Source organism: Populus nigra, chromosome 12 (assembly GCF_951802175.1).
Source record: "Populus nigra chromosome 12, ddPopNigr1.1, whole genome shotgun sequence".
Taxonomy (NCBI): domain Eukaryota; kingdom Viridiplantae; phylum Streptophyta; class Magnoliopsida; order Malpighiales; family Salicaceae; genus Populus; species Populus nigra.
The window spans coordinates 3,318,728-3,330,048 of record NC_084863.1 but is presented as its reverse complement, the minus strand read 5'-3'; the positions used below and the strand labels follow the sequence as shown (position 1 = coordinate 3,330,048).

The 11,321-nt window shown below is 32.6% G+C and overlaps 2 protein-coding genes across 19 annotated transcripts; both read right to left on the bottom strand.

Annotated features, from left to right (window-relative positions):
* Positions 1-4,851: 4,851 nt before the first annotated feature.
* On the bottom strand, positions 4,852-10,935 carry LOC133670091 (1-aminocyclopropane-1-carboxylate oxidase homolog 1-like). 18 transcript variants are annotated; one of them, XM_062090544.1, is made up of 8 exons: positions 10,209-10,934; positions 9,349-9,670; positions 9,010-9,266; positions 7,795-7,840; positions 6,475-7,625; positions 6,084-6,166; positions 5,404-5,665; positions 4,852-5,272 (listed from the first exon to the last, which is right to left on the bottom strand). In XM_062090544.1, exons 1-3 carry the CDS (start codon positions 10,742-10,744, stop codon positions 9,024-9,026), a joined length of 1,101 nt encoding a protein of 366 aa, XP_061946528.1. In that variant the 5' UTR covers positions 10,745-10,934; the 3' UTR covers positions 4,852-5,272; positions 5,404-5,665; positions 6,084-6,166; positions 6,475-7,625; positions 7,795-7,840; positions 9,010-9,023. The 18 variants fall into 18 exon arrangements, with proteins under 18 accessions (XP_061946528.1, XP_061946531.1, XP_061946522.1 ...); XM_062090547.1 differs by having other exon boundaries at positions 6,475-7,330; XM_062090538.1 differs by having other exon boundaries at positions 6,475-8,141; positions 10,209-10,935.
* Positions 5,047-6,521, bottom strand: LOC133669894 (deacetoxyvindoline 4-hydroxylase-like). Its single transcript, XM_062090222.1, has 3 exons — positions 6,475-6,521; positions 5,558-5,665; positions 5,047-5,272 (listed from the first exon to the last, which is right to left on the bottom strand). The coding sequence occupies exons 1-3, from the start codon at positions 6,519-6,521 to the stop codon at positions 5,047-5,049; spliced, it is 381 nt and encodes a 126-aa protein (XP_061946206.1).
* Positions 10,936-11,321: the final 386 nt, after the last annotated feature.

Sequence of the window (11,321 nt, the reverse complement as noted above, 5' to 3'; positions counted from 1 at the left end):
ATTTGGATCGTTATTGTTAAACCCGGTTTGGTCTAGACTGGTTTTTTTTTAAAAAAAAAATAGAGAAAGAAGTTAATAAAAAATTCAAGTTGATGCATCCATTATCAGTTCCTCGAGGCAGAGTCAGGTGTGAACATGACCCTCATATTGCTTGTAAACCTTGTAAGCAACTTGATGTATCCATTAATTATCCACCGGGCTCATGGTTTCAAAAGAGGGTCAATAAATGAATAATTTATAAGATAAGGTGATGATTGTGTGAATAAAATAGCATGGGACTTGGAATGACGTGTCACCTCTGAGGTTGGTCAATGAAACATGATGGGGGACTTCCAGAAGTTTTTGAAAGTCTCTGGAACTTCAAACTTCATAATAAAAACTTTGGTCAAAAAGCTCAATTTTATGGGTAATGGGTGATGCATGAAAGTTAAGTGGAAGCTTTGCTTTTCCTTTTTCCTTTTTCCTCAAGGATTTTATTATCACTTCTCACTTTCATTCACGAGGAAGCACTTTATATTATAATATAAAGTGAAGTCGTTTTTTAATTTTTCTTAGCTCATTTTATGGTTTTTTATTTTGGTAGTTTGTTCATGATTTTTTTTTTAATTTTCTGAAATATAAACGTGTGACTTTCTATAATGGATCTTGTTGATGGCACGAGAAAGTGGGTTTGTTGTCTTATTTTGATGAAGATGGTTTTTAATTTGGTCAAATATTTATTCTACTCTATAGTATCTTGAATACATAATATATGAAATTGATTATGAAATATTGGAGTCATGATTCAAACTTAATTTAATATTTAATTATTTAAAAATCTTGTGATTGAACTCTAAAAAATATCAAAAACTCTAAATTGAATTATTTTTTCTTCTTTTCAGCTCTTTATCTATGTCTATTTTTTCAAAGGATATTATTTTTTTGAATTTTTAGTCATAATAAGTAATAATACAAGAGTTGTTACCCATAGAATTCTTGCTGGTTATAACCTAGTACCGTCGGATAATCTGGCTAAGGTTGTCTTGTCAAAAAGCCAATCCAAATTCATTTGGTAACAAAAGCTGACCCGTAAGTGAGGTTCCTACTTCCTACAGCTCTCATATCTACAAGATCAAAAGCTAGAAAAGATGAGAAGCTTCGTTTCAAAGCTACTGTCCGAACCTCAGTCTTGATTTACAGTCTTTTTAAAATGTTTTTTTTTTGTTTGAATATTTATTAAAATAATCGTTTATTAATTTTTCAGTGTAGAAATCTTTATATTTGGATGTTTGTGAACATGTTTGAATGTGCGTGTGGAATTATTTGAATTTGTTGAGGACATGTTTGATAAAGATTTATTGCTACCTTATTTTCAATGAATTTGTTTTTAAAAAATAATACGGTGGCAATATTTTTATACAAAAAATAAAGAAATCATTTTAAGTATTTTGATTTTTATCAAAGAATCGATTCATTGGTAGAATAATCCTAAAAGGGTTTTGTTATTTGGATGTTGATGTCTTGTTTTTCCCAAAAAATAAAAAAGTAAAAATAAAAAATGTTTCCATGTTATTATAAATATATTCTGTTTTTTCTTTAAAAAAAATATCTTTTTTTAATATAAATATAAATTTCTAAGTTAAAAGTATCTATGACAATACCTTCTTAATTTAACTTTCCCTCTTGCAATAAACTGCAATCTTATCCATATAGTTACATTCAAGGTAAATTATTATTATTATTATTATTATTATAGGTGTCTGGATCTACATGCACGTACCTTAACTAATCTCACGAGCCCTGAAGTTAACGATCATGTAAGTCTCCAAAAAACTGAGGTTTATGAGACTCGAACTGATATTTCTAGGGAACAAATTTAAAACCTGACTAATTAAACTACATTTTTTAAAATTAACAATATTTTATTTAAATATATATACACGCGCACACATACTTCATGATATTGTTTGGTCTTTATTTGTAATTTTTTTTTATGAGAATGCTTGTATAAGAATAATTTTCTTGTTATGAAAAGACTTGGTCGGGGTTAGCTTGACCATGCAAAGATCCATTGATGACTTTTTTATCTAGATATTTTATTTATGAGGATGCTTGATTAAGAATAATCTAGTAATTCTGAGATTTATTAGAACTCGAATTGATGACTTCTAAAAAACAAATTTAGAACCTTACTAGTTAAGTTATACCCCTTAAAATTAATAATATTTTATTTAAATATATATACAGGCGCACACATATTTATATTGTTTGGTCTTTATTTGTAATTTTTTTTTTTGCTAGGATTCTTGTTATGAAAAGATTTGGTCGGGGTTAGCTTGACCATGCAAAGATCCATTGAGCAAGAAGAGATTTATGGGCTCATTTTAAAAAATGAGATAAATCCCAATAATCAATCATCATCCTCCAATTTAAAATATGAAGACTGCGCCTTGTTTTTTTCATCTAGATTCAAATCATCTTATCTCATGCTAGTCTTCTACCATAAACAGACACGTATGTTAGTGTAGACAGGTTTTTAACAAGGACATAATAGGTATTTGAGTCATAAAATAAATAATAATATAATTTATTTTAGGTGTGATGTTTTAGGATGACTTGTTGGTAATTCTATAAAATAATTAACTTTAACAAGTTTTATGATTCATAAGTTGAACAAGAAAAAAAATCTAAAATTAGACAATGAACATGTTCCGAGTTTTTTATTAGAAAAAAAATAATAAAAATGAGTAAAAAAATGGGAGTTCGATAATGAAAAATGTTTTAGACCTTATTGATGCAATCATGCCTACATAAATTGAAAAATCTGAACAAATCAAATGAGGATTTGTTGTAAATATATTATTTAATAGATGTTTTTATGGAGTAGTAGAAATGTTTGAACTATTTATATTATTTTTTCTTGATTTTTCTGGATTTTATATTTTATTTTGATTTTTTTATTATTTTTTATATTTTAGGATTTTGATTTTATTATCTAGTTTCTAACCTATTTAAAAGAATTTTAAATCTCTTAAAGAGACAGAATTTATTAGAATTAATAAAACTATAAATTTAAAGTTTATGTCTAAAACCTTTTTGTTCATCAAATTCTGGTTTTTAATTGTTTTTTCGTTGTTCTTTGTTTTATGCATCACTTATATTTTAGTTTTTAAGAGCGTAAAAGTGAATTTTAAGAATGTACAGTTAAATGAGAGAAAATAATTAAATAATTAATAATGACTAATGAGAAAGAAAAAAAATCTTTGTTATGTATTTTAAAATAAAAAAGTAGGTGAGAGACAAAACAACTTGGAGGTTAAATTTTATCCTCCTACTAAATATAGCCTAATTAATACTTTTTTCTAGTTAAAAATTGATTTTTAGATTGGTTTAATTTCTGGTATCACAAGTAAGTTTAGGGGTTAGAACATTTTTGTTATTTTTATTTTTTTTGATTCATGTGAAGGTGTCCGGATCAGCTTGCATGCACCTCGACTAATCCTTACGGGCTCTAAAGTTAATGACTATATAAGCCTGTGACCATTAATATTAACAACCTCAGGTCTTGAACCTAAAATTATAGGAAAAGTAAACCTCTTAATCCTAAACTCTTACCACTAGACTACCTACTAGATGGTTATGTTACATTATTTAACACTTGTTGTATTTTCATTGGTCAACCCCGGAAGAAAAATCAATACATAATTTCCCAAGTTTTTATTATTGCTTTTTTTACAATTTATTTTTATTTTTTTAGATATATGCTTTATGTTAATGTTTTTTTTTACTGCATTACTTACATGCTTTATTTATATACTTACTTTAAAAGCTTTTAATTTATTTAATTGTTTTCTCTTCCATGCAACTTAATGTTTTCTTTTAGTTTTTCTAGCTCTACACTGTGTCAACTCTATAATTTCCTGTGCAATTGCCACTTTCATTTTTCAATTGAGGTATACAAATAAATCTTGCCATATTAGTACAAAATATTTATATTTATTTTTTAATTGAATTTAAATATAAAATAAATACTTTAGTTTTCTCAATGCTCCATTTATAAAAATAAAACAAATACTTTGAGAGAAATAATATTTGTAATTGTTATTTGAAATGCACTTGTCTAAGGTATAATATTTTTATATATACTATGCATTTCACTTTATTTTGAGAATGTATATTTTGTTGAATATATATGAACTAAGGTATTTGTTGCAAAATGTAATTAACGTGAATATTATATAAAATAAATAATTGTGCCAAAATGGTTTTCTCTTTTGATTCCATTTAGGTAGCGTTTTGCAAAAGCTGTTTAATAAAAATTTGAATTTTTTTTATTTAATTTTTTTTTATATTTTTTATTGATGTACTGATGTTAAAAATATATTTTAAAAAATAAAAAAATATTTTAATATATTTCTAAAAAAATATTAAAAAAAACAAATATAAAACGCTATTTATGAAATTAATTAATTGATGGACAAACTCTCCAAGGAATTATTTGCAGTCCAGAAATAGGAAGATAAAGTACTCAAGGTTCTATATTCCTGCTCAAGGTTCAAATGGTTGAACCTTCATCCAAAAAATCCAAAAAAAAAAAAAAAAAAACCCTATTCTGCTTCAAGCTCAAGAACAAGGACTAAATTGTTGCAGTACAAAGATGAGGTACCAAGAGAGACTGATAACCCTCATGAGATAGATACATTTTTTTGCAGAAAGAATGTGGAGACAGAAATTGCACTGAGTCATTTTCTTCAAGAGTGTAATTGCAATTCACATAAACAACAAAATACTAAGCACAGGTTCGCAATGGCAACAATGCTTATTTCAACACCGACAGATACAAGTACTTTCAGGGTTTTGTTGATGTCGAAATTAAAAATTTAGATGCTTTATTAGATAATAATACTATGATCACAGATTCAAATCTTATCACCGTTCATAGCGTGGCCAAAAGAGTTCTTTGACAGCCTTCAGGTTGCCAAGAAGGAAAATTTACTGAATTTTTAACGGTCTCTGATGACCATATGAAATGAACAGGGTAATTTCAGTGTGTTCTCATTTTCAAAATCACAACCTGAAACGATCAAGTGTAGAGATGCCACCATCACGTTCTTTCCACCTGTATTGAACAATGTAGTCTTTCAGCGGAACCTCCTTGTACAGAGGATTTTCATCTGATATCAGCTCTTTTAACGGGGCACAAATCCAGTCATAGAGTGCGAAGAAGCTCGCAACTGATATTCTTGGACCGATGTGATTAGCCTGCACCCTGTGCTCAGATATCTGGAACTTGCTGTTTCAATAACATAACTTGTCAGAGCAAACAAATCAAGTTGAACAATGTTTGGCAAAAAAATCATCAGCACAAAATAGGTCATGAAATGTTCCAGGATTTGTAAAGTAGTGCCACCGTATGGTCCTTACCTGTACTAAATCACCGATGATAACTACAAAAGCTTCAGCAATTGGAGGGACATCAACCCAGTGATCTTGGTGGAAATACATGGAGGCCGCCAATATGGTCTTGCAAAAGGGTAGTCAGGAAGTCAGGATCATTATGGGGAGCCCTTTAGCACACCCAATTTCAGTCAGATGATTACGCTCGAGTCCACGAGCTTCTGATAGTAATTCAAGAAGAGTTCCTCCCAACCTCTTTATATATGCTGAATATTTGATTTCTATCTCCCTGCAATAAGTGAAACTCAACAGCTTCAAAACCAAAATCAACAGAAGTTTCATAGGCATTCGCACACTAGAGTTTGTCAGCTAGGTCAGCTTCATTTCTTCAGCCTTGGACTTTTTTGCTCTGTTCCAATACAGGGGAGTTGTTCTCGCTGGTGCTAATATTTATTACAGAAGCTGGTGCATTTGCATAAAACATAATGACAAGTAATACTTGTTACTATAAATTTATTGCCTAAAAACTTAAAAAACTTAGCCGGCAGAATTTAACACAGTAACTGTTGTACCTAAACAAATGCAGCATGTTTTAAAAGGCTATCCGAATTTGATGAGGTAGAGATTTATGTAGGATTGCAAATTGAACTTGGAGATTTATGATGCTGGGTAAGAGTGAGATCTAACATCATATAAACAAGCTTCACCTGTTACATCGACATTCTGAGAAGCAGCTTGCAGGCTCTACTGCAGGTTGGCAGTCAGGACACTGGACTGGCAAGTCTGCAGACTAATAGATAAAATGATGGCAAATTCTAGATCAATGCGGGTTATCAAATATGAGCACCACCCAAAATATTTTTTCATCAATAAGCTGCGCTGTATAAAAAGAATGTGCACTTTTTTCTGCCACAGGGAATGCATTTTCGTGGAGATCTTAGACTACCATGAAGTATTCTTCAGCTGATAGTCTCCACAGTCAAAATTAAAATTATGCAGAAAAAGATTTGACTAGAACTAGCTGCGAGTTTTTAATTAAAGGATCTATGTCATAACCGTGGATTAAAATGAGTTGAAGAAAAAAGAAAAAAGAATTACCTGCAGACTTCTGGATATTCTTCAGAATCTGGAGCGTCGGGAGCCATGCGAAAATATCCCTCCAGTTTGCTGCTTTTGCCTTCTAAAGGAGAGAATTGCTAGTGCAAGTCACCTTCTTCTTCGTGTCCCTTGTATAATATTCCATTTTCACTTCATTCTTTCCTCATGAAATCCCTTCACTCCCTGAACCATTCCCTCCATGACATTTTTTGAAATACCATGATTCACAACCTGAAAGAACCCCCATGTCTCTGAAGCATTGCACATCTGCTCAACATTTTCTCTACGTCGAATATCATCTTCCTGAATGCCTTTCAGGTCTATGACAGGAATATGAAAATGGGCTGGACTTGGTTGGCAAGAGACTTCACTTTCTAGTACCACAAAGAAGGGAGGAGTTTTAATTATCCCAGCGTCTACAAGTCCCTTGACACCAGCTTTTGATTCGTCAAAAGCCTGTAATTCTTTTTCTATATCACAGACAGATCCATTTTGTTATGTTTCAAAGGAGAAGAGACCTCTAACGGAAAAAAAGTCAACACAAACAAACAAAAGGGACAATGAGAGAGAGAGAGGACTGAGACAAAAAGGAATAAACAATAAATCAATCTTTCAATTAGATGACAAGAGGTTTGAGTTAGATTCCCAACCTAAAACTATGAGTTGTTACTGAATGCTGCCGGCTTGCCTCCATAAAAAATAGTTAAATAACTCTCGTCGAGGTTGGAAGTCAATTGTCCAAATAATACTTCTCATGATCTGCTCTCTTTAAAATTCCTTTCATATGCTGACATTGCAGCCGGAAAAAACGTCTGTTTCTTCAAGGGATTCATCCTCAAGTAAGCCTATCTAAGAGCTGCAAAAAATGTGGATGTTGTCATAAAGTTGCTATCAAAATCTCTGAAGTCCATTGGTAAACCCTGGCTGGCAGGCAGGCAGACTATAAAATTTGTGTCAGAAAAGCCAATCTGGATTTTTGGGATGCTGCAAGTCAGTGAATGAACTTCATCATGAAATGATAGAAGGTGAAATTTAAGGCTTGAGAGATGATTTCAAGGCATGAGAGGATTCCATGGAATGACTGAAGTAAGCTTGACATTCATCTCTCCATAACCTCCTCCCTAGAAATGCCCTCTGTTCATATCTCTTAGCTGTTTTGTGATAGAACGAAACTTGTTAAAAACTTGAACTGGCTGTTTGTGCTATCAATAAAGCATGTGAGATCAGCTTCAGTTTCTAACATCATTTATTAAATCTTAAAAGTTATAAAAAATGGTGAGCAGATCACTCGAATATTGATTTAATAAATCAGGTTCATACTTGGGCATAATGGGGACTGGAAGGGAACAACGCTCTCCAGTATTTCCTGAAACGGTAGGTTAAAGTTACTTCTTACTGAGATATGATTAAAATTTGAGGGATTGGTGATGTATATAGGCAAGCATTGCATTATAAAATGAATTAGAATACTGAATCAAAGCATATCCTTGCTTTCTGCCTGTCAGATTGTTCCAAGATGGACCTGAGATCTCAGGGAAGGATATTTTCAATCTTAGAAACATGAGATACGATCACTTAATTAGAAGACACAAGGCATTTTCAGCAAGCATTCACAAAAGCGCAGATAGCTGTAGCTGCTGTACCATGCAAAATAATGATCAAATCCTCTGAAAGAAAAACCAGGAGGAGGCTCTCAATATGCAAACAAGGATGATTCAAATACCAACAAGAAGAATAAAGTTTTGGCAATCTTGAAAACAAACAGATAGAAAAAGGAGATATAGATGCCCTCAGATTTCTGCACAGGCAAACTTGGGTAATTATTAAATTTGGTGCTACTTTTGAATAACAAAATAAGGAACAAATGCAACTAATATGTTCTCGTTCCAAGTTCATAACCAAATAGAGTACCAGAGGAAGCTTCAGTGATTTCCATTTCACAGCATGAAATTACCAAGTGCAAGGGAGCCACCATCAAGTCCTTTTCAAGAAGGGTAAGATTTTGTTACGAGTAAGCTTGTCACGTATATTCTTGGACCAGTTAAGGTGACTAGCCATCACCGTGTGCTCAGTGTTCTTGAACTGATTGTCTTGGGTCATTCAATTTCTTGATTTCTTCCTTTTATTGATTTGAAAATATTCAAGAAAATAGAATTTGTTTTGTCAATTCAGTTATTTAGCTGTCCTTGGCAAGAGTATAATAGTCTTATCAATTTATTACTTCATGGTTTAGCTAAAACGACAAGAATAAGATCATGTAGATAGGTGTGTAGCTGCCACTACCATACAACACAGAGTCATACAACACAGAGTAATCTGATATGCTAAATGGTTCGGTTTCTCAAGTGCATCACTGAAATTAACTGAAACAAAAAAAATCAAGCATAAATTCTTGACTGCAACACACAAATGCGCATTCAATGCTTATCAAACACCACCAGAAACTTAAATGTTATGAATTCCCCGAGCAGAGGCTGCTCAGATGTAAAATTTTGGAATGACTGAAATGGAGTGAGTAAGTAGACTTCAACGTACTCTAATTTCCAAAATCACAGCCTGAAACGATCAAGTGTGGTTATTCCTCCATCTTGTTCTTTCCACATGTATTGAGTAATGTATTCCATGAGAGGGACTTCCTTGTACAACGGAGGATTTTCATCCGATAGCAACTCTTTTATTGGACCACAAATCCTGTCATAAATAGCAAAGAAGCTGGCCACTGATATTCTTGGGCCATTGTGATTAGCCAGCACCCTGTGCTCAACGCTCTTGAACTTTCCATTTGATATAAGCTGTTTTGATACAATAATTTGTCAATTGCAGACAAAGGTGAAAAGATGTATGTGAAAGAAATCACAAGAACAAGGTACTAACCTGTAGAAGGTCACCAGCGTTAATTACAAAAGCTCCTGGAATTGGAGGGACATTAATCCATTGATTCTGATGAAAAACTTGGAGACCACCAATATGGTCTTGCATAAGGATAGTCAAGAAGTCAGGATCAGTATGCGGTTTGCTTCCCAGAGTTCGGTTGGGCTCAGGGCACGGTGGATAGTAATGGCACATAATCTTGAGCCCTTTAGCGCACCCAAATTCAATCAGATAATTAGGATGGAGTCCAAGAGCCTCCGATACTAATTTAAGAAGGGTATCCCCTAAACCCCTTATATATGCCGAATACTTGATTGTTGTTTCCCTGCAACATGTGAAACTAGTTCAGAACTGTATCCCAAGATATCTTTCTAGTTAGTGTGTTTAATTGTGTGGTAAGAAAACAAAATGCTCTTATATGTTACTTTTATCAGAATTCATGCATTTTATAGCAATTACAGAGCCTACAAAGGATATACTACGAATCAACTTGGAGTTTAATCAATTTTTTCTTTTGGTGGGATAATTGGCATCTTATAGGCTCTCCCTCTCAACCCTTCAGTTGGAGTTGCTTATGATGCAGCCGTTTCTTTAAATGCAAGTATGATGTTTCAGGAGTTCTTGGTGAAAGGAGTAAGAACTTTATTTTTCCAAGAGATTTCTGCAAAAGAAATGCCCGTCTTCTCTCCTTTGATTTGTTTGGAAGGTTCAGAACGTTACATCGCAATGAATCACTTGTGTCAAAAAGTATTAAGTATTCTACTAACTACTAATTATGAATAAGAGTGTTACTCTAAAACTTCATAGCAGGGTAACTGATTACTGACTCCACCTTAAATTAAAAAAAATATATATATAGTTACCTGCAGACAACTGGAAGTTCTTCAGGACGTGGAGAATCAGGAGCCATTCGAAAATACAAGGTATCCTTCCAATCCGCTGCTTTTGTCTTATGAATAAGAGTGTTGCTAGTGTAAGTCACCTTCTTCTTCACATCCCTCGTATAATATTCCCTTTTGACTTCATTTGTTTCCTCATGAAATCCCTTCACTCCTTCAATCATTCCCTCCGTAATATCCTTTGATACACCATGGTTCACAACCTGGAAGAAACCCCATATCTCTAAAGCACTTCGTATTTCCTTGATTACCTTTTCGTGTCGAACAGGATCATCGCGGATGTCTTCGAGGTCTATGACAGGAATCTGAAGATGGGCAGGAGTCGGTTGAGAAGAGACTACTTTTTCTGGAACCACAAAGAAGGGTGGTATTTTTACTATCCCAGAATCTACAAGACCCTTAACACCAGCCTTTGATTCATCAAAGGCCTTGATTTCTTTTTCTATGTCATAGCCTGATCCGTTTTGCACCAAATCTAATTGCGTTTCGGAGCTTTCCATGTATCTAATGTAATCGTTGCTGGTTAATTTCCAAGGAGAAGAGACCTGTTTATGATAACGACAGAAGATTATGATAACTGAGTGGGATTTAATAGCGATACTAACCACACACTTATATATATTGCCATTTGTATTCAGTGATGTCCTTACTACGGGTATCTAGAAGCTTTTGGCCGCCAAATAAGACCATGAACTGGCTAGTTTTCTCCTCACCGGTCTTTGCATGGAGTTGCCTCATTTGATAATGAATTTGCTACTTCTTTTTAGATTTTGTGGTGTCGGTTTGCTAGACTAGAATGGCCATTTTTAATGAATTATTGTTATTTATAAAGAGTTAATTTTTTAAAACTAGTCATTAAAATTAAAACACTCCATTAAAAAATTTATAAAATTTAATTCTTAAAAAATTAAATATTAAAATATAAAATAAAAAAAATTATAATCATACAAAATTTAAAAAAAACAGCAATTAAAAAAATAAAAATAAAAATCATTATTATTTCTATTATTATTATTATTATTTGTAGTAGTAATAACAGCAATATTGTTCCCACCATAACCATCACAATAATAATTA

Coding starts and splice junctions, on each gene's coding strand:
- LOC133670091 (XM_062090538.1), bottom strand. CDS start 10,744: ATGGAAAGCTCCGAAACGCAATTAGATTTGGTGCAAAACGGATCAGGC. Junction 9,671..10,208: donor GAACTTCCAGTTGTCTGCAG/GTAACTATATAT, acceptor CACATGTTGCAG/GGAAACAACAATCAAGTATT. Junction 9,267..9,348: donor ACGCTGGTGACCTTCTACAG/GTTAGTACCTTG, acceptor GTATCAAAACAG/CTTATATCAAATGGAAAGTT.
- LOC133669894 (XM_062090222.1), bottom strand. CDS start 6,521: ATGGCTCCCGACGCTCCAGATTCTGAAGAATATCCAGAAGTCTGCAG. Junction 5,666..6,474: donor GAATATCCAGAAGTCTGCAG/GTAATTCTTTTT, acceptor CACTTATTGCAG/GGAGATAGAAATCAAATATT. Junction 5,273..5,557: donor AATCATCTGACTGAAATTGG/GTGTGCTAAAGG, acceptor TTATTGAAACAG/CAAGTTCCAGATATCTGAGC.